This window comes from Pteronotus mesoamericanus, unplaced genomic scaffold (genome assembly GCF_021234165.1).
Source record: "Pteronotus mesoamericanus isolate MK-2021 breed Mesoamerican mustached bat unplaced genomic scaffold, CSHL_Meso_final contig_105, whole genome shotgun sequence".
In the NCBI taxonomy this organism is placed as follows: Eukaryota; Metazoa; Chordata; class Mammalia; order Chiroptera; family Mormoopidae; genus Pteronotus; species Pteronotus mesoamericanus.
In genome coordinates this window covers 12,190-33,262 of record NW_026555006.1, presented here as the reverse complement: position 1 = coordinate 33,262, position 21,073 = coordinate 12,190, and the positions used below count along the sequence as shown (strand labels likewise).

Sequence of the window (21,073 nt, the reverse complement as noted above, 5' to 3'; positions counted from 1 at the left end):
CAAAGTTCAACAAAGACACCTGTCTCAGTGACAAGCCCCAAAGCCATCCCTCTGTTGTTTAGACTGGGAATGCCTGCTCATACCCGCAGCTTCCATTGTATTCACTGTGTGACCCAGGCTGGAATGTGCGTTTCTGCTTCATTCTAGAAGGAGTATCAGTTACAAAAGGAAAAGGAAGAGGCTAGAAGAGAGTAGGATCTCACCGCATGTTTGCTGAGTAAATGAGCCAGCTCTAGGACACATGGACGGTAAGCATTCATAGACAAACATGTTTTCTGCCACCACCCTCGAGGTGACTGTCTAGGCGGGTCCCCACTCCCCTTCTGTATACAAGGCTCCCGAGGACAGGGAGCCACAGCTGCTCCCCAACCCAGCCTGGTGGGGCCATGCCCAGGGACAGGCCACAGCCTGGGCTGCTGGGGCCCCACTCTTGGCAGAGCTACTTCCCAGATCCTGGGTCCAGTGGCTTCAGGTGAAGGTAGATGCCATTCTTGGAGCGCAAGATCAGCTGTTGCACCTTGATGGGTGGCCGCAAGGGGTCCAGGGCGAGCTCAAAGCGGAGCAAGCAGAGAGCTGTGACCACCTTCATCTCATTCATGGCGAACTGCTGCCCGATACAGTTCCTGCAGTGATCGGCACAAAGAGGCATCGGGCCGTGGGGTGTGCAGACTGATGAAATGCAGTGCTCTCAGTGGACAACAACAATCAATAACTACTTTGGGTGACTATTGGCTGAAAGGTTGGTCGACCTGGGCTTAGGAAACAGATTGTGGGTGCACGGTGGAACCCAGACTACTGGTAGGTAGAGTCACATTGGGGAATCTGGCTTGGGAGTCTCTTTTGCAGTGACGCACCCACCTGATCACCTGCTAGGGACACGAATGTGCTAAGAGCAAGAAGAAAGTCCTCGGACCTTGCCCTGTGTTAGAATCGACACATCCCAGGATGGTGACTCTAACCCAGGGTTCCTCAAAGAGTTGCCTTGCCCACAACACCCACCGCTCTTGCCTCCCCAACCCCGGAGATATTGGGCTTCTCCTTACCTGGGCCCAGCGGAGAAGGGTATGAAGGCGAAGGGGTGGCGTCTAGCCGCATTCTCAGGGGAAAAGCGCAGGGGGTCAAAGACCTGAGGGGACAGGCCTGGCTTAAATACATGTTAGGTCCTGAGGGAGTGTGACTCTCCACAGGCCCCACCCCATCTGACCTCCCCACACAGGAATGGGGTACCTCAGGGTCAGGCCACACGGCACTGTTCCTATGAAGAGCATAGATGTGCAGAGCGACCAGGCTGCCTGTGGGAAGAACAGAGCACAGGTGACCACGTGGGGCTGGGACAGCCAGGCCCACCTCCTCACAGGGCCAGAAACCCATCCTGCCTGCCAAACCAGACACCAGCCTCTGCCTCAAAACTGCTAGTGGCAGAAGACTCGTGACAACCCTCAACACACCGAAGTGCCTTAGATCATCTTCACACCTCCTTTCTGTAGCCCAGCATTGGGCATCGCATCCGACACAGACATTTGTGGAGTGGAACAAAAGAGGAACGACCCCCCCTCCACAAGGCAGGACTCACAAGGTCCGTGACACACTTTCTGCTTTCAATGAACTAACTCTCAAGGCAAGTGGTTCATAACACTATGCTCTCCATAGCGACCGCTATCACTCATTGCCTGTGGCCCACGTGCCAGGTTCAGAGGTGGACTTTCTTTATGAAGCCTCCGCGTAGCGTTGTACAGGATGGTCCAGCATAGCCTCACCGTCCATGTGAATGGTGCCTCCTGAAGTTGTTCAGGGCACAACTTGCGTGGTGATACGGGGCAGCCCTGACCATTTATTCCTGGCAGCAACCTTGTAAGGAAGGTCCTCTCCTCACGCCCCTTTTACAGAAGAGTTCATAGGGGCTTAGAGGTGGAGGGATTTACTCCTTTTACAGAGCCGGGAACGGACCCAGGCCAAACACAAAGCGTGAGTTCTTTGCTATGGGCACAAAGATTTGGCCAAAAGCACAGAGAGTGTCAGAGAAGCATCCTCAAGGACTCCGGTTCCAGCCCGAAATTCACCCTCTCCCACCTGTGGGTAGAGAGCGGCCATCCACAAAGGTGACAGGCTTGCTGAGCTGGCGGCCCACCTGAGGCACAGGCGGGTAGAGGCGGAGGCTCTCCTTGATGCACATGGTCAAGTAGGTCATCTTGGCCAGATCCTCCCTGCCAGTAAGACAACCAGGATTTTCTGGAGATGGGAAGCAGTGGGGTCCCGCGGGAAGACAGGCTCCAGCCCCAACTTCCCCTTTACCATCGCACACCCAAGGCTCAGAGGAACACAAGTGCTCCAAGTGTTCGGGCCAGACTGGACATGGGGTGGCCACTCAGACCAGCGGCTCTGACTCAACCTTACTCTATCCCTCCCTCATCTTCACTGCTAGGGGGGGAAAGCACAGGAATCTAGTGGTGTGAGTGCACCCAGCCATCAGAGACAAGGTCACCCCTGTGTCTCTGAGAGCCCCGCAGAAGCCCCACGAGAAACAGTCTTTTAGCTTCTGCTCACTTTTCCCTATGGAGCTGGACTGGAAAAGAACAGGGGCTAAGAGTCATTGTTGAATGCAGTAATAAATGCAGAAGCAAGGGCAAACGCCCAGCTGCCACTAGGAAGTCCAGAGGTCTGAGCAACACCTTATTATGCAGCCCCTAGGTCTTCCCCGCAGTGTTCTTCTTTCATTTGTGGTTTATTGTTTTATCGAATAAGCCTCCTTTAAGTTGCTTCAAGTTCTACACAGAATGAGGTGAAAATAAGTTAAGTACTGGGTTGGCCAAAAATTCCATTTCGATTTTTGCATTAAAAAAATGGCACCTGTTTTTCCATTTTCACCAATAGCTTTATGATTTGGCTATTTTGATTATGTCACCTATCTCCTGCGTGATATAATGCGGTTTGTTCTCAATGTCTTGATTTGATCGCTATCAAGTTCATCTGGTCTCCCTAAGCAGGGAGCATTGTCCAGCAAGAAATCTCCAGCACGAAACTTCACAAAGCAGTTTTGTAGGTTCAATCAGTCACAGCACGTTCACCATACACCGCACGAGTCTATCTTTGTGTTTCTGTTCCTTTATTACCTCGCTTGAAATAATAAATCATAATATGCCAGAAATGTTGTCGATTTTCTTCCATCCTTAATACTAAAATGGCTACACAAAAATTCACAAGTTTTGTTTTTTAATGCATGCTGTATGGCGGGTGTCAAAATCCAATCTAACAAAATTGTTTCAAATGAATTTAAAGAAAACTAAGTACTACTAGAGCCATCTTACAGAAAGAAACAAAAACCTTTGGTCCAACCCTGTATTTCATCTCCCTGCTTCCAGGCATGTTCATGTCTTACCCAGACCAGAATGAGGGCTCTCTTTCCCTTCGCTCAAGTTGCACATTCCTTACGAAGCCAACTTAAACCCCACCCCTTCTGATTTTCTGATTTCTCTTCCTGCAACATGGTGTCACTTATTCTTCAGTTTTCTCTAGCTTTTCAGTTATGTGAGTTAATCTCCCTAAACGCTGACATGGGCCGCAAACTGAGGAGTCAGGTTCTATCATCAGGGGCAACACACAAAAAAATCGGCCTCCGGTTGACCACCTTGCCTACACTACTCACATCTGAAAAGGCTCTGTTGTGGGAGAATGGGCTCAGGGGTGCATCCACACACCGGAGGTAACAGCAAAGCTGCCACTGTCCTCACCTGGTTTCCCTCAGGTGGCCCTGTGTCATCTGTGATGACACCAGAAAGCACGGGCGCAGCTCTTCCCTGGAGCTGAGCTGGACAGACTGGCCTCACCCGCAGACTCACTCACCACTGGATGGTGTTCCTGTCCCCGAGGACCTGACACACCTCCTCCCGACAGCGATGCTGGTGCTCTGGGTACCGGGCCATGCAGTAGAGAAGCCAGGAGATGCCACTGGTGGTGGTGTCATGGCCTTCAAACATGAACGTGTCCACCTCAGCCCGGAGGTCAGCGTCCGACAGCCTGATGCCACTTTCATCCTGGGTTAGGGTAGGCATAGTGGAGCAAGCCAAGGCATTTGGGGTTGGGACTAAGAAATCCTCGTAACATCAGTTGTAAAATGAAAGTCCAAGGGAGGTAGAGAAAGCTGTGTTTCAGACTGAGGTTAGGACCTTCCCCCAAATTCCTGTCTGATCTCCCATCCTTACCTTGGATACCGCCTACTCCAGGGAGCCTTTCCTGACCCCTCTGGCCAAGTGACCTGGGACATTACCCAGCATGGACTCTTGATGCTGTTCATTTGACACACAGAAAGCCACCTGACATAGGGAGGGATTTTTCAGCATCCACCTCCTGTTTTCCCCGCTAGACTGTAAGCATCTGGAGGGCAGTGCCAGGTCTTTCTCCTCTTTTGAATCCCTAGCACGGGAGCTGACCCGGAGTAGCCTCTGTGAGTTTCTGGAGTGGATGGATGAATGAGTGAGTGAATGGATGAATGAATGAAGTCTCAGATTCTAAAATTCTCGGGCGCTGAGATTCTTCAGAATCTCATCCTCTGGAATTGGTCTTCAGACCTTCTGGCTTGTTACCCAGGATTCCTGCTGCTACATCTCTCCCCACTGCCACAGCCAGCCACACCCAGCACCGTCCCACCTCTGAGTCTGTGCTCATATGCGTCATCGACAAGGAACAGGTCCTATTTGCCGGAGAAAGAAGAGGAAAATGCCTAACTGCCCCGCTGCTGCGCAGTGATCCCTGCCCCTGCAGCATGATCCGAATATCCCTCTGGAACCGGTTCTCAGGAGGGGGATGGCAGCTGTGCACTCACTCGAGCCCCCAAAAGAATGTCCAGAAGATCCAGGTGCCTCTGGTTCTGGATCCTCTCCTGTTCCTTCTTGTCTTGCAGGGCTGCCTTCCGTTCCCGGATGACTTGGTCTAGGCCAGAAGTACAGGGTGTCACTGCCTGGGGACCCATCCTCTGCCCGTACGGGAACAGAATCCAGCAATGGGCAGGATCCCAGAGGGGCTCCGAGGAGCCCATTAGAACCTAGACTTCTTGTGGCTGGACCATGTGGGAGAGGCCCACCTGTGTGGTCGTGGGCCACCTGGCAGGCCCTCAGAAAACGGCGGCCATGTGCAGTCAGCTTGTAGATGAAGTCATTATGGTAATGGAAGGTGTGGATGCGCTCCTGTGTCAGCAGAGTGAGCTCCTTGACTGCCATGTAGTAGTTACTGTCCCTGCACAGCAGATGGAGGAGGAGGAGGCGCGCTCAGGCCCTGACCTGCAGCAGAGCCCCTCGCTGCTTCATTCCAGGAATCCAGCCCCAGCGTCACTGCTTTCTCCCTTCCTCTCCCGGCCAGTACGGCAGAATCTGTCTCCCCACCGAGGGCAAGTTTTGCTCTCCCCAGCAGGGGTTTCCTAGGGCAGGACCCAGTCTCCTCTCAGGCCATGGCCCAGGTGTCCCGCCAAGTCTCCCCTCTGAGCTGGCCTGGGGTGAGACTACGGTCACCCAAAAGTGCCTCTGACCTAAGGCTCAGGCCGCTGTGTCCTTTGCCGAAGATGCACTTCATGAGTGTGTCCAGCGCCATGTGACCCACATCGCCAAAGATGTCAAAACTCTTATTCTCACGAGCCTTTTCTTCCCACTTGTCCTGGAGGCCAGAGAGGGTGAGTGAAGTAGGGGACCACAAGGCAGCTTGTCCAGGCACCCAGGCCCTGGCCTGCCTACTGTCCTGCTGGACTGTGGGGGTGGGGGCAGGCAAAGCATCAGGCTCCAAGGCCAGGACCAGGAGGCAGGCCTTCCACAGCACCCACGGACACTTTCTCCCTGTCAGGGCAGCCGTGGGGGGCGGTGGTGAGCGCCCCAGCACAATGTGTGTGTCAGTCAGGCGGGCAACAATGCGGGCGGAGGAGTGTCCTGCAAGGGGAAAGACTACCCTGAATAACCTCTGGGGATTATTGGCACCTGAAATATGGAGCCTGACCTTGGCCCCTGGCATCCCTTTTAAGAATGAGGTGCCGTGCTGTTTTAGGCAGTTGCCGTAGAGAGGGAAGAGCCACTTTTTAAACATGGATGGCTTTCCTCATATTCCCAAATATAGGCGTCCTTCAAATCTACTATAGTAGGAGCCTTACTGAGTCCCACAAAGGCCTGTTGGTTTCTGCGGAGCATCTGGGTATCGGGACCAGACAAGGGCCGGGGACGCCTGGCCAATTGGAACCCCGCACCTAGACAGCACCCGGCAAGCAGAAGGTGTCAGGCACAGCAAGTCTCTGCACCGCTACGCGCAGGAAGGACCTCAGGGCCTCAGGGATTTTTGTCACTTCCCTCTCCCCGGGAAAACTGGACCAGACAGATTGGCCCGCAGCCCCCGCCTCCAAGGGCTTGGCAAGGGGAGCTCACGAGCATGGAGTTCGTGGATTCGGCAAACGCCGTCACATAGGGCTTCAGCACGTCAAAGTGGAAGCCAGGTGTGAGCAGCTTGCGGTGCTGGGACCACTGGGGTCCATGGAGGACCAGCAGGCCTTTCCCTGGGGAAGGGGTGGGAGAGGGAGGGCTAGTCAGTGCACACAATTCTGCCCCAAATGGGGCTAAGCAGGCCTGTCCCACCCGACCCCACCCTAGTCGTCCCAGCTCTCCCTCACACCCCGACCCAGCTCTGCCTTTCATCCACACAGCCTCTGGCGACACCAGCCTTGGGCCCCTGACCATGCCTTTCCTCGAGCCCTAGCCCTGGGCACTACCACCTGTAATATCTCCTAGGATCCAGTCTACAGCCACCTCCTTTTAGAAGCTCTTCCTCACACCCTCACATTTCCCTGACCCCTCGTCCTGCCTGTCCTGAGCTGAAGACACATCCCGCAGGAGAAGGCCCTACTTCCCAGGATAACAGACTGAGTGAGGGCAGGACAGGGAAGGATCCCATCACGCAGCACCAAGGGCAGGGAGGGTGACCACTCACCAATCCAAGGCAATAGAAAGTCGTATGTATCAGGGGTCTTAGGATCTGTAAGAGACAGAGAAGATCAGATCAAGCCAGGGTTGGGGGATTCCCCAAAAAAGCTCATTGAGAAATAGGATATGAATCTCAGCTGCCCAGACTTAGGGTGCTGGCCCAGGACTCCTCCCCGCATGGTCCCCTGAGCCCTTTGCTTTCAGGAGGTCCTCCCCTCTCCAGAGAATGCTCACCCCCTCGGCTGTACACGACTTTGGCATATTCAGGATCGTAGATGTTCAGGAAGCCAAGGAACCGTCCATACCAGAGTGGGTGGGCGTGAGGGAACTCGTGGGCCCAGGAAACAATTTTGTCCAGGCTCCCTGTCTGCTGGACCTGTAATGGTGACAGAAGGCCAGGCCACTCAGGAACCCAACATTACCAGGCACGTCCTGAGTCCCTCAACCTGCCCAGGAAGGCGCTGGGAGCATCCCTCCTTCCTCCTCCACCCCTTCCCAGCCTTTCACTGAGGCCTCACCATCTCTGGGCTCAGTCCCCTTTCCAGCCACAGAGCCACTGCTTCATATCCAAGCCCCTCTCTTACTGCACCTGGGTTGGCTCAACAACCCCCAAATGGCCAACCTGCTGCCTTCTACTGACTGCCACCACCCTCTATCTACACTGCAGCAAGAAAGACTTTTACTTTCAGCATTGCTTTTCATTAGAAAGACACCAGCTTGTTTTGCAAAAGTGAACCACCACGAGTCCATCCTGTTAGTAACTGGACACATTTCTTTGAGGACCTCCTATGCGCAGGACATTGTCTAGAAATCTCAAAAGAATGAGACAATCGTGATCCTGCCCTTTCATTCTATGGGGAAGACGTGACAAGAAACAAACAGTTAAGCAAAATGATTCAAACAATAGTAAGTTCTAAGAAAGACCTAAATGCTGTGCTGCAAGACAGACTAACACGGTGACCGGCTGGGATAAGAGCGATCCACAGGGCCACTGGTCGGAGATGACACTGAAGGTGAAACACGAAGGATGATAAGAGGCTGGTCATGTGAAGAGTAAAGGAAGGGCATTCCAGGTCCAGGGAGCGGAGGTACAGAGGCTCTGGGGTGGGACCCAGTGTGGTGTCTTCCAGGAACTGCCTCAGGGTGGGACAGCAGCTGGACATGAGTCTGGAGAGACCATTCAGAGGGTGGTGTGCGCCCTCTGGGGGTTTTACTAAGCACATCTACTCACCCAGACGTGTTCCTGTGAAAATAGAGTCTACAATAAATACCTTTCCACACCTGCCTTTTAAAAAAATTTAACGTATCTCCTCCTACTTTTCGAACTAGTGCATTTAACTGTCCGTCAGTACTTTTTTTTTTTTTAACAATAACATATGATTCCACTATAGGAATGTAACATAATGTATTTATCCATTTTCCCCTATTTTGAGAGACTCTTTCAGACCCTTCAGTGACCAGCCCGTGGGTCTCAGAATAAAGTCTGAGCTTCCTCATATGTGAGGAAGCACAGCTACTCCTCATTAAGCACTTGCTGTGTGCCAGGCACTCTTCTAAGCACCATACATCTTGACCTCATCCAATGGTTACAACAATTCTATTCGGCCCCCTTTTAAGGCAGAGGAGCCTAAAGTGCAGAGATCTGAGATTCCTTGCCGAGGACCGACGGCATGTCAGGGAAGCCGGATGGGAGACAGGAAAGGTGACTCAATGGCCAGCAACCTTCAGAGCTTGACAGACTTGGCTTGAATACAAATGTCCCCTGTTTTCTGGGTGTGTGAACTTGGGTAAGTTCTTTCAGCTCTCTCAGTCTTACTTTCCTCACCTGTAAAATGAGGCTGATAATACTTAGCTGACAGGATTGCTTCGGCATTAGAGAAATCATGCAGGGCATGTGTGTTATTAGGTGTTGTCATGTGCCGTTCGAGGCCCTTCAGTGATGAACTATGCACCTAGAGTTGCATTCTGCACAAGGTGTGCCCTCTGCAAGTAGTTCCCTCCCCTCCAAACCTACCTCTCCCCAACATCTTCCTCCAAGCCCCCTCCCTGCATCTGCTGACAGATCCTACTCCCAAATGCCCCAGCTACACTGAAAAATGTGCCCTGAACATTTGAGTGCCCTAAGATACTTCCACCTGGGGGTAAAGGACTAACCAAACCTTGTCCCCTGTCACATGGAAGCTGACCTTGGCTTACACTCCTCTAACTTTGTTTGTTTGGACACTTCATACCTGGAGGATGTCAACGGGGTTGTCGGCAACATGGCTCAAAAATGAACTTTGGTCGGTAAATAACATCTGGACTGCGAAGAACCATGAGTGAACGAGGAGCACCTGACAGAGACACATGCTTTGGGTTCTCCAGAGTGTGAGTGCATGGCCCTTGCAGGAACCCTGGGACAGACAGTGGGAGGCCATGGGGCTTGAGGATTTAAGACATGGTAGACACCACCCCGACATGGGTCTCATTTCCATGCCCCCGGCCAGCCGCGTAGGAGCAGGTGGATTGCTGATGGCTGATGTGGGTGTTGTGAGGAATGCCTGACACACCATTGCTGGCAAGCTGCCTGTATCCTCGGAGATGTCTGATGCTACCTGTGCCCATGGCGGCCTTGTGTGTCTGAATGTCTGAAACTAAGACAGCCTCCTGGAGGGTGGCACCCTGTCTGTGCCTTTGCTTGTTCCATTCCTTGCTCCACGTACACCCTCTAGCTGAGCACTGCCTCTTCCTGGACATAGAGTCTGAATGCCCTGCTCCAGGGACCTCTCTATCCTCCACCAGCTGAAATCTGCTTCCTCCCGGCCACTCCAGCACTGTTAGTACCGAACCCATGTTCTGCTTAGTGTTATACTTGCTTGCATACTTGGCCAAAGATGTTAATAATGTTCCTATTGGCATTCATTGATCATTTAACGTGGTCAGCACTGTGCTAATCCTGATATACAAATCCTTCTATTTAATGCTCAGAAAATCCTACGAGACAGACACTGTCATAATCCCCACTACACAGATGAGGTAGGGACTCTCTGTTTCGTGGTTACTTAGCAATAGAAGTGGAATTCATACCAGGACTCAAGCCTCCACTCTGGGCTGTGAGTTGCAAGGGCACAGCTCACATCTGCGGCACCTCCAGGTCACTGCAGGTCTTAGCACAAGGCCTCAGAAACTGTACGTAGTTGATAAAGTGTGTGTGGAATGAACAGAATGAATACAGGATATGAAAAAGAACAAAGACAAGATAGGAGGGGTGAGAGCACGCAAAGCATCTGGTCAATGGAAACTCTGGGCAGGGATCGTCGATCTCATGAGGAACCAGCCCAAAGTCTTGCTCAATCTGGAGAGTCAGTCTGCCAAACAGCATTGCAGATGTTTTTTGGTTTTTTGGTTTCTCCCAGGTGGCTCTAAATGCCTGCTCTGGCTAATCCAGATTTGGTGCTTGTTTCTACATTCTATCCCTGTTTTTTAAATATTAGATTTATTTATGTTAGTGAGAGGGGAAGGGAGGGAGAAAGAGAAGGAGAGACACATCAACGTGAGGGAGAAACATCGATTTGTTGCTTCTCTCACACACCTCAACCAAGGACCTTCCCACAACGCAGGCAAGTGCCCTGTTGGAGAACTGAACTGTCGGTCTTCTGTTTTGCAGGATGATGCCCGACCAACTGAGCCGCACCAGTCAGGGCTGCATTCTACCTCTTGACATAGAAAATGGAAGGGGACAGATATGTCAGGTACTACGTGAGTGAATTCATAGATTGCCTCGTGCAGAATGGATAATTACCCCCGTTTTACAGATGAGAAAACTGGGGCTCGGAGATACGATGACTTGCCTATTGCTTGAGGGTTAGTACCGCTCTGACTCAGGGGAGAGCCCTCACAGTCCCTTCTGCACAGTGAAGTCTGTCAGGGCTGCTGAGTTCAGTTGCATAAATTGTGTGCTGCACAGTCCGAGGGTGTGCCCTTCGTGTTAAGGTCTGTGCAAGTGCTGGCCCTGCTTTTCCTTCCTGTAAAGTTCCCTTGCAGGGTCCACACCCACGCAACTAATTCATGTGTCTTCCAGAAAAGAGGCTTGAAGGAGGACACTGAGCACCTGATGATGTCTGACCCAAACCACTTTCCCCAGGGGCCCTGGACACTGGGCCTGCCTACTTTGGTCTCCAGCCACCCATCTTTTGCCCCCTCTGGGGCTCTTCTCCTCCCAGGCCCTCTGCTGAGTCCAGTGCATTCTCCCCATTGATCTTCTCACTCATTGCCCCTGAATTACCTTCCTGAGTTCAACCCGGGAGCCGGGGATGGGAGCGGTTGTCTTTTCACTGCCCTGGTGCACAAAATGTCAGAAAGTGTATCACTACACAAAGGGAAAAACATCATTTCCATCAACCAGTAACAGGGACCTTCTGGTGTCCCTGACCCCTTTTGTTCCTCCCTGCTGGTTGGCGTTCCTAGAAGGAACCCTTCATCCCGAGTCTCTCCTATGTTTCCATCTGTTCTCCTGGGTTTCCCTCGCCAACTTACTTTCTCATCACCATGACTGCTCGCCTCCGCTCCATGCTCCCCAAGTCCAGGAAGCCCAGGTGGACGGGGCAGGAGGGGGTTAAGTTACCGGGAAGCCAGACTCAGAGGATCTCAAGGCTGGAAGGAGCCCTGGGCTGACCTGGTTCATCTCAGCCCCGCTCCCTTCCTCCTCAGCCATGACTGTGCCCCTCTGCGACATCCCCACCCGGGACCGGAGACCCTGGCCTCATGCTGACCGCATCCACAGTTTGAACCAGCCCCGGCCGTCCCGTGCCCAGCTTTCTCCTACCTGCCTCTGATCGTCCCAGCAACCTGGGAGGAGTGAGGACAGCTCTCAGCACCTGTCCCACTACTGGAGCTGCAGCCCCATTCAAAGCCCTGGGGTGTCCTCCATCTGGGGTGTCACATGGCTGCCTGGCCAGCTCCTCAAAGTTACACAACTGGTCACCCACCCTTTGCTCTGCCCACAGGCAGCCTGATCTCTCTGCACATCCACGCCCTCCAGAGAAAAGCGCAGTGCGGCCCACCATGCAGTACCCTATCCCGGGGCCGAGAGGCCCAGTGGGCTACTGTGAGAATCACCCCACCCTGGGCCCGGCAGGGTTTGCAGTAAGGCCTGTCCCCTCAGGCCTTTGACCGCCCCGCACTTTTGCCCTCAGAACATGCCCAGACACCAGCATTTCACCGTCATGCCCTTCTCCGCAGGGCCCAGGTAAGGAGCAGCCCAACAACTCCATGCAGACTCAAGGGACAGTCTTTTCTGGGTGGGAGCTGGCATTCCCTCTCCCACCCAAACACACTGGTCACTTTTTAGGACCTGATTATATCCTGAATGAAAAGGCGGGGGTCCTCCGTCCAGCCTCAACTCAATTCCTAAGCTACGCCATGGACATAGGCAAATTCATCTACACATTAGGAAAAATAATCCGTCCCCTCTCCCTCGTATTCCTCAAGCCCAGGCATGAGTCGGACCAGAGCAGAGGTGCCATGTCCTAGGGGAGTGCAGAGCTGTTGAGCCTTCCAGGAAACCCTAGTAGTCCCAGAGAGCACCCGCCCCTCCCGGCCCTTCCTGGTGCCACGACCCTTCATGTACTTGTGTTGGAGCCAAGAAGCCAGAGCTAAGCCATGCTCCAGGCCTTCTATGTACTCTCAAAGTGGGTCATGGTGGGGCGCGGAGAGGATTGTATCTGAGGGGAAAAAAACCAGCAAACTCTGACATGAGAGTAGGGGAGCAAGGTCTCAGTCCTAGCAAAGCCAGCTGGATGGAGGCAAGAGGAAGTGAAGGGGCTGTGAGAGAATAGGGATTGAAGGTCTCCCAAATGCCTCTCATACCACCAGTAGGGTCAGATCAGCCTTCCCATGAGCTCTTTCTGTACTTAGCAAAGCCTCTCCCAAACCCCTTCTGGTTCCTCCTCTTGTCTTCCCTTGCACTCTCTCCCCTCCACTGATACCCGCCCCCGCTCTCCCACATCCACTGCTTCTTCATTCAGTGATGCCTACTCTGAGCCAGGCTTTGTGCTAGACCCTGAGGGTACAAGGATGAATCAGACCCGATCTCTATCCTCTAGGGGTCATAGGCTAGTGGGGAAGATGCACAAACCGACAGAAAATGACACCCCAGTGAGACAAGTGCTGACATACAGAGCATGAGGCTGATGCAAACTCCTGGTTAGGCACCCCACCAGCCGGGGGCAGGGAAGCCCCTGGTGTCAGCTTTCCCCTCTGGACACTAAGCTTCTTGAGAGCAGGGCCTGGGTGATTCACCCCTCTGATGCGTCCTTTCCGTTCCTGGGTGTCTCCAACGTGCACATAGGTTACTAAGCCTTCCTGAGAGAGGAGTTGGACGTGGGGGCAAGAAGAAGCCTGGGCGAGCCGCATCTGAAAGCCAAGTTCCTTTTCAGCACCAATGACGGAGGAGAAGCAAGTAATCATGCCTCTCTCTGATCCTTAATCTCTAGCATCCACACCTGGATCCCCAAACCTGGCTCAGAGCCCAACACTCATAGAGTTTTGCAATCCAGGCTCTTGCTTCAATACGCTAATCAGGATCGCCCGGGGCTGAGGGCCAAGGAATCAACTTCTCCCAGTTGATTCCATTGCAAGTGTTCCTCGCCCCGTGTGCAGAAACCTCTGGCCTAGGCCCCATGAAGGTAGGGAGCGAAGAGGTGTTCCTGACAATGGGTGTTAAGGTGGTCTGCGCACCCTGAGGTAACAGGAGGCAGCAAGTGACGATCTGAACCCAAGAGGATGCCACATCCCCTGACCCAGCCCATAGGCACGGCCAGGAGAATCCCGCCATTGGGGGCACCTACGGCTTAGATGGCCTGGGAGGTCTTCAGGAGACACTACTCATCTCTGCCTTCCCTTCAGTTTTCCGCGTCAAAATGGAATCCTTTACACTGACAGATAAAGGGGATGCTGGTTAAACTTTAAACGAGACTGCCTAATTTTATCAGACTGTCCTGGGTTTTTGCCCTGATGCTAATACGTTAGCAGAGGCTTTGTCTGAGCCTTGGGCCTCTAAACGATGGGAGGGAGCCTGTGGCCTGCTTGGACTCCAGCATTTAAGTGCCCTGACCCAGGCCCGCTCAGAAGGCAGGATCGAATGGGGCAGATCTGGTGGCAAAGCTGAATGGAAACCATTTCCCGAGACGTCATTTCCCTGCCCTGGGAGGGTCTCCTTCCTTGGCGCCCCGGTGCCTGGGCCATATTTCCTGAAGCAAAAGACGCCTTTGTCTTTATCCACCCCACCCTCCTCATACCCGCCACATACCTCGAGGGCGTGCCCAAAGAGCCAGTGCATGGGGGGCCCTGGGAAGCTGTCCATGGCCCTGGCCAAAAACTGTCTCCGCATCAGCAGACGAATGACCTTGAGGAAGCCTAAGACCAAGATCAGTCCAGAAGCCCACAGGCCCAGGTGAGAGACGCTCTCAGAGAGTAAGAGAGGCCCCATGGCTGGAGTCCCAGTCACCTAGGCTCCTCCTGCTGCTTTCTGGTCTCCTTATACACCTGGCCAGGTCCTGCCCCCAGCCAAAGAGCAGCAGCTACCCAGAGTGGGTGGAGCTTCATAAGGCACAGTCAGCAGTCCCCGAAGTCAGCAGACAACAGAAGAGACAGCCTGGCTGACCAGTCTCAAAACGGCTGCAGAGGAACCAGGTGGTGGACTTCAACGAAAGCAGACAAGGTGCACCATGCCTTAGTTACTTGGAGGAGCAAACGGAAGGCAATTTTTGTTACAATCGTTGGCATAAAACTGCTTTTTCGTAGAAGCACCTTGTTGTTTCAGGAGGTTTCTACACACTGTGTCTATTAACCCCAGTGAGGAGGTGGTCATAGGTACTCTCCCTACACCCATTTCCAGGTTAAAAAAAACTGAGGCTCAGCTTGCCTGAGCTCTCATCTTTCCCTTGCAATATGGGCCACTGGGAGGCTTGCACTTAGGTGAGGCTCATGACACTTTGAGTCCTTTTCTGAGAGGTGCAGTCAGGGACAAGGTTCTAGCGCCAGAAGGGAGATCCTGGATCAGAGAAGGGCCAGCTTCACCCCAAGGCCACAGGACACACTTGACACTAAAGAACATGGAGTGCGACTTTCAGGAGGATGCGGAGGATCGTCAAACTCAGTGCCGCCTGGATTAATGGAACAAGCCACTTGGGCCCAGAGAGGGGCAGGGAATTGTCCAAAGCTTCACACAAGGCAGGTGTAGCTCTCAATTGCCCAGCCCAAGTTCTGTGAAAGACTAAGGTTGGTCCAGGCCCCAGCCGTGCCTGGGGAAGGGTCTGCTATTTCTACCTCCAGTCCTGGGTGTAACAGTCAGGGTCCCACGGGAAACAAGTCACTGGAGGTGTTTCAGATGAAAAGACATGGATGCAGGGCTCTTTCTAGAAGGAGAGCAGAACTGAGGAGCCAACCAAGGTATGATGTGGTTTCCAGAGACTGGCAGCAGCAGCAAACCCACGGACATCCCTAAGCTGAAGGAAAAAAGGGACAGCGTTCCTGAAGCCTCGTAGGGGCGACTACTGCCAGAGAAATGATGCCGGAGACGGAAGAAGCAGAGAGGAAATGTCCAAGCCCCTTTGTTCTCCGACACTCCAAGCTCCTGGTGGTATCTCCTTTCTGCCAAACCCAACCTCCGGTGAGAGGGCAAGGGAGCCCGGAGGAGTCGGCACATGGGAATCAGCCTCCCAGCAGTGCAAGAAGAGCAACGGCTGGGCCTGGCGTGGGGATGGTCGGGGACCAACCAGAAAACAGGTGGACTCAGAACTCTGATCTCTGAACTCTGATGGCAGGCACTGACTCGGGGAATGGTAAATGCCAACATGGTCTCCAGCTCCTCTGCTAGGGAAACACCCTATCCAGTCTTCCCATAGACAGAGAAGGCAGGGTGGCAGAATAATAAAAGGAATCCCGAGAGAGGTCTGAAATCGCACACGCGTGCTCCATTGCATTAGATCAGAACATTGAGTGCTCCACTTCAAATGCAAGTCATCCAAGGCCCTGGCCGGGTAGCCCAGGTGCTTAGAGCATCATTCGAATACACCGAGGCTGGGGTTTCAATCCACGGTCAGGGCACATAGAAGAAACAACCAATGCATGTATAAATAAGTGGAACAGCACATCAATAGTTCTCTCTCTCTATCTCTCAAACAAACAAACAAACAAACAAACAAACAAACAAATAAAAGCAAGCTGGCCTTCCAGGTCAGAGAGTGAGGCTGCAAGAAGGGCTATCAGAAGACTTCCATAGTTTAGGGTGAATTTATTTATCAGTGTGGTCTCAGCCTGATGGTTTAATGGAGTGTTTGGGGGAGCCTGAGGGAGTTCCTACCTGATGAAGGAGCCATGGCTCCCAGCAAGAACCATTTAGGATTCACCTGGGAGGAGACGAGGGCTAGCGAAGAAAATGGTAAGTGGATGTAACTGTCTTGAGATACACATCCCGCCCCAGACAAGTCTCTTAACCTCTGTAAATCTCAGCTGCTAACCTGCAGAACACATTAGGTTGTTCTAATCTGTAGGTTGTAATACTATCTACTTCATAAGGTTGTTTGGAGGATTAAATAAGATGTGTGTAAAGCACCCAGCTTCCATCCACATGGAGTGGTCAGTACAATTAAACTAAATATTCACACAGCTGTTTTTGGGTGAGTAACAATCAATAAAAGGAGAATGTGTGAGATAATTTCTAGCCTGGGTTCTGGAGGTTCTTTGGCTCCCCAAAACTCATCTCACTGAGATACAGTTGCTTCCGAATAATCCCAACTGCCCCTGGCTGGTATTGTACCTAGGCCTAGGTGTGTACTAAGTGGAGGGAGGAGGCTCTGGCTGTGGAATGTGGGTAGGGTAGGGCGGGATCAGGAAGCCCAGGAGCCGACCTTGTCCCTACACAGTAAGGCAAGCCAGACTCTTATCTCCACAGTGGCCCGAGGGCCTTTAGCTGAGGGGCCGGGATCAGGTCTCTGGAGAAACAGTTTGGGGAGTGCAGGGCTTTGATCCATTTCAAATTTCGTGCACGATATGAGGTAGTGATCTCATTTTCCCATTACCACATGGACAGTCATTATTCACAGCACCATTTGTATTTCCTTTATCCATACTGATTTATAAATCTGCTGTTATCATGTATGACATTTCAATATCACTGAAACACAAACAGCAATACTACGTGTTACACATACACCATAGTTTTAAAAACCTGTTTGGAAGCATACTTATTTCAGGTTAGACTGTTATGGAGAGAGGAAGGGAATAGGGATGACCAGGGTAAGATTTTAGCTGTAACTAAAGACTTTCTCATCAACAGCTACTTTAAAGCCAGAATATGTAGGTTAATATCTTCAAAGCCTAATAAAATACAACTTTCAACCTAGATTTGTATACCCTGACAAATGGCCTTTCAAAAATGAAGAGGAAATGAGGACATTTTCAGACAAGGAAAAGCTGAGAGTTTGTCACCATCAGACCCTAACTGACGAAAAGTGTAAAAAATATACTTCAACACTGAGGAAAGTAAATCCGACAAAGAAGGTCCGAGTTGCAATGGTGAGTAGAAAGCGGCAGGCACGTGGGTCAGTGCAATTAAGCATTGACTGTATACAACAGTATTCATAATGTCTTGTGGAATGTTTTTAAAAAGATATAACTAAATTAACTGGTAGTAATAATATGTGGGCAGGAGGAGGACAAGGGAAGAGTGTTCAAAGGTCCCTGAATTTTTCGGGATGGGATAAAGTCTTAATTTTACTTTAACTGTAAACTTTGATATGTAAAGTATACATGTTAAAGTGTTTAGGGAGACACTTAAGAATATAACAAATTTAAACTTGTAGCTGAAAAGTGCGAATAAGTGTTCCATCAATCTAAAAGAAAGCAAGAAGAGAAAAGCATTATAGAAAAAGTGGGAAAGGCCACTTGTAGTAATAAAGATTAGAAAGACTTAAATAAAATGGAAGAAAGATCGCATGACCCCATCCAGGAGGGTAAGGGAGGACCAACATTGCACGCAGCTGAGAGGGGGAGAGTGGGGAAGCCCTACAGCTGCATACTGAGGACACTGTTGGTGACAGAGCCCAAGAAGCAATTTGGGTTTCTTAGCTCACCCCCCACCTTGAATAGACTCCAAGAGTCTCCCACAAACATGTCCCTCAGAAGTACAGTTTAAGTAAAAAACAGAGTACTTGTTATGTAAGTGCAGAAAACAAGTTCTCTAGGTGTCCCCACTCCACCCCCAAAACATACCACCCATTCCAGGCAGGGTTCCTGTGAAGATCAAATGCCAAGATTTCATTTGCATATGCACAGAAAGACGGTGTTTCGTGAAGATGACTCGATATTTCATTGGGTTTCTCCTGGGCTGTAGGGCAGGGTGAAGCCAAATGTAGGGACTCATCAAAAAGGCATGGTACCAGACCCAATGGGGGAAAAAATTCTACGATGTGCAGCAAGCACTGCCTGGAGAGAGGGAAGGGACAAGAGAACCGGAACTCACAGTTACAGAGCTCTTACCATGCCGGGCCCATTACACAACCAGCCTGCCCGGCAAGTGCCGCTGAGCTATGAGACCGTGTGCTCCCCATCGCTGGAAGTGACCGAACAGAGCTGGAGTTCCAGTCCGTGGGGTAGAGGAGGAGGGGTTGAATCAACGCCCTCAGAAACTCCTTCCTCTCTAATTCAGGGAACAGGGCTTCATTTCAACAAAAGAGACCCAAGCGTGGCCCAGTCTCCAGGAAGGACAGTCAAGGACGCTGGGGTGGCCTGGCTCAGGTTACAGCAACACCATCCGCGGGTGTGCTCAAGCAATTGGACACTACTTAGGATTAGGACAGCTTCCAAAACCTTGGAGAGCTCACTCAGTACCTTGGCTCCCTGCTCAGCCTCCTGCCCTACCCTGGGAAAGTTTCCGTTTCTGGGGCCAAGCAAACACTGCGGGGGCCCTCAGGCCTGTTGTCGGGGAGCTGGGCAGGTTGAGGAAAAGAGACGGGCTCAGAGAAAGGTCCCGTGGATTGAGCAGGGATGGAGGGTGGGCAGTGCCTTGCTAATGTGGGCCAAAGACACGTGAGGGGAACAACTTACAGGCCAGAAGGTGGAACGCTGTGGCTGGAAGAGTGAATGGGAGGTGAGGAATGTACACAGTGAAGGTCAACAGTAAACGCCTGAGGCTGTTTGACTTTTAAGGTGGGGAGACTGAACATTTTTTAATGCCAAAGGGAAGATGCTGGTAGTGAACAAGGCTGAGAATGCAGGACAGAGGTGGATTCAGGTGCCAAGCACGGAGGACATGAGAACTGCAGTGTAGGGTTGGCTGAGCCCAGGGGGAGAAGGGGCAGAAAGGGGGTTGGAATGTTGAGGGGGTGTGGAGGAGAAGGACACTGCTGGATCCTTCCCAGGCAGGAGGAGACAACCGTGGGCAGAGGGGAGGCTGCCCTGAGGAGGAGAGTTGAGTAGGAAACGGTGGCCTTCCAGAGAAGGCCGGGAATAGTCGGAAAGGACACGGGGCAGGGCTGGGACCCAGCATACCGGGGGAGCTGACGGAGAGCAGAACTGTCCGGAGCAGAGAGGGCATAGTCAGTGGGGACCGCAGCCTCCTTGGATGGTAAGCTAGGTCCTGTGGCCAGCGCTGGTGGGCAGGCAGGACCTGCTCACCCCAAGCAGAGTGAATCCCTCTCTCCTGAGGGCCCCCACAGGCCTCTCTTGATAACTGCAATTCCTGCAATAATGCCTGGAGCACCAAGTTCTTTAGACATGTTGGTTTTTGTTCCATCCTCACCCTAGCATGTGTTTATTGATTTGAGAGAGAGAGAAGGGGGAGTGAGAGGGAGAGAGAGGAACATCAATGTGATAAACATCAACTATTGTATACTATGTGCCCCGGATGTTGGGCAGAAACAGGCTTTAAGGCCTGAGAACACTGCCCACTCCCACCTCCCTGCTCCTTCTGCCAAAGAAATCCACGGCAGGATACAATTCAGCCAGCTTGCCCAGGCAGGTCTGGGCTAGGACTGAGCCCAGAGGCCAAGCATTAGGCCGGTGTGGAGGATGGTGAAGGCTGATGTCAAAAGCCAGGCTAAGCGCTTGGCAAAGCCGCGCTCGACCGCTTGTTATCTGCAAAGCAAGAGCAAGCTGGCCACCGGCGACCGCCCGAGCCTGGGAGGGTTGAGAAGGGAGTAGATAACCCCAAGCTTCTGCTGAAGACAACTGCGACCTTTGCAGAAGAAAGTTTTATCATGTAGGTAGCCTGGGAACAGAACAATCTGTGCCCACTGTGTTCCCCTAAGTCTGCAAAACTCCCCTGAGCTTTATCTAACCAACCCCTATAAAATAAACGTGGGGACTGTGGTCATTGTCATTGTCTCTCCATCAGAGGAACAATGTCCCACCTGGCCCTCACTTTTCTCTAAATTGTCTTGTGTTGTGTCTTTGTGTTGTTGTGTCCTTTCTCAGTCTCCCGTCACTCCCACTCAGGGACCACCACTCCGCGTGGGATGTGAGCCTATAGGCCAAGCATTAGGCGGGCTCCCCTCTGAGGTACTAGAGAAGACACAGATCAGAAACATCTGTGGGAAGAAGGCTCACTATCACATGGGGAGGCAGCTACAGAGCCAAGGCCTGAAGGATAATAAGAGATAACCAGACAGAGACGGCGTCTGGAAAGGGTATTTCAGGGGGGAGGGAACAGAAAAGCAAGACCTGGAGGAAGAAGAGTAAAGAGGATATTCACAAGTTGCAAGTTCACAGCAGCTGTAATGAAGGTGCCAGGAGACGGAGGGTTTAGGAGTAAAGGGGAAGGAGGTAGGACGCAGGGACTCAGGGAGACCAGAAGTCTTTCCCATACAAGAAAAAGAATGGTACTGGCCCCTTCAGATGGGGAGAGTGGAATGAGCAAATAACAGGAGAGGGAACAGAGAGAAAACTATCTGAATCATGGCACTGCCTTGTCGAGGAGCCACCCATGGAATTGCATCCCTTACCCTCAGGATGGAAGCCAAACCCTTGGCCACTCAGGCCCCGCACAAGCTGATTCCTTGAAGTCGCTCTGGTGTTCCCTCCCTACCTGCACCCTGCATTCCCTCCACATCTCCCGCTCATCGTCCCCAGCACAGCCTCTGCAGCAC

The 21,073-nt window shown here is 52.2% G+C and overlaps 1 protein-coding gene across 1 annotated transcript; it reads right to left on the bottom strand.

Annotated features, from left to right (window-relative positions):
• Positions 1-192: 192 nt before the first annotated feature.
• Positions 193-14,459, bottom strand: LOC129069978 (cytochrome P450 4B1-like). The gene is made up of 12 exons (XM_054572780.1): positions 14,236-14,459; positions 7,182-7,323; positions 6,955-6,999; positions 6,396-6,523; positions 5,519-5,643; positions 5,078-5,229; positions 4,820-4,926; positions 3,841-4,031; positions 2,071-2,204; positions 1,228-1,292; positions 1,044-1,126; positions 193-623 (listed from the first exon to the last, which is right to left on the bottom strand). The coding sequence occupies exons 1-12, from the start codon at positions 14,413-14,415 to the stop codon at positions 440-442; spliced, it is 1,536 nt and encodes a 511-aa protein (XP_054428755.1). The 5' UTR covers positions 14,416-14,459; the 3' UTR covers positions 193-439.
• Between the last annotated feature and the right edge of the window lie 6,614 nt (positions 14,460-21,073).

Bases quoted from the DNA above. Each gene is read 5' to 3' on its own strand.
- LOC129069978 (XM_054572780.1), bottom strand. From the start codon at position 14,415: ATGGGGCCTCTCTTACTCTCTGAGAGCGTCTCTCACCTGGGCCTGTGG. The intron at 4,927-5,077 runs GTGGGCCTCTCC...CTTCTGGCCTAG, and splicing joins GGTGGCCCACGACCACACAG to ACCAAGTCATCCGGGAACGG. The intron at 4,032-4,819 runs GTGAGTGCACAG...ACCCTAACCCAG, and splicing joins ACATTCTTTTGGGGGCTCGA to GATGAAAGTGGCATCAGGCT.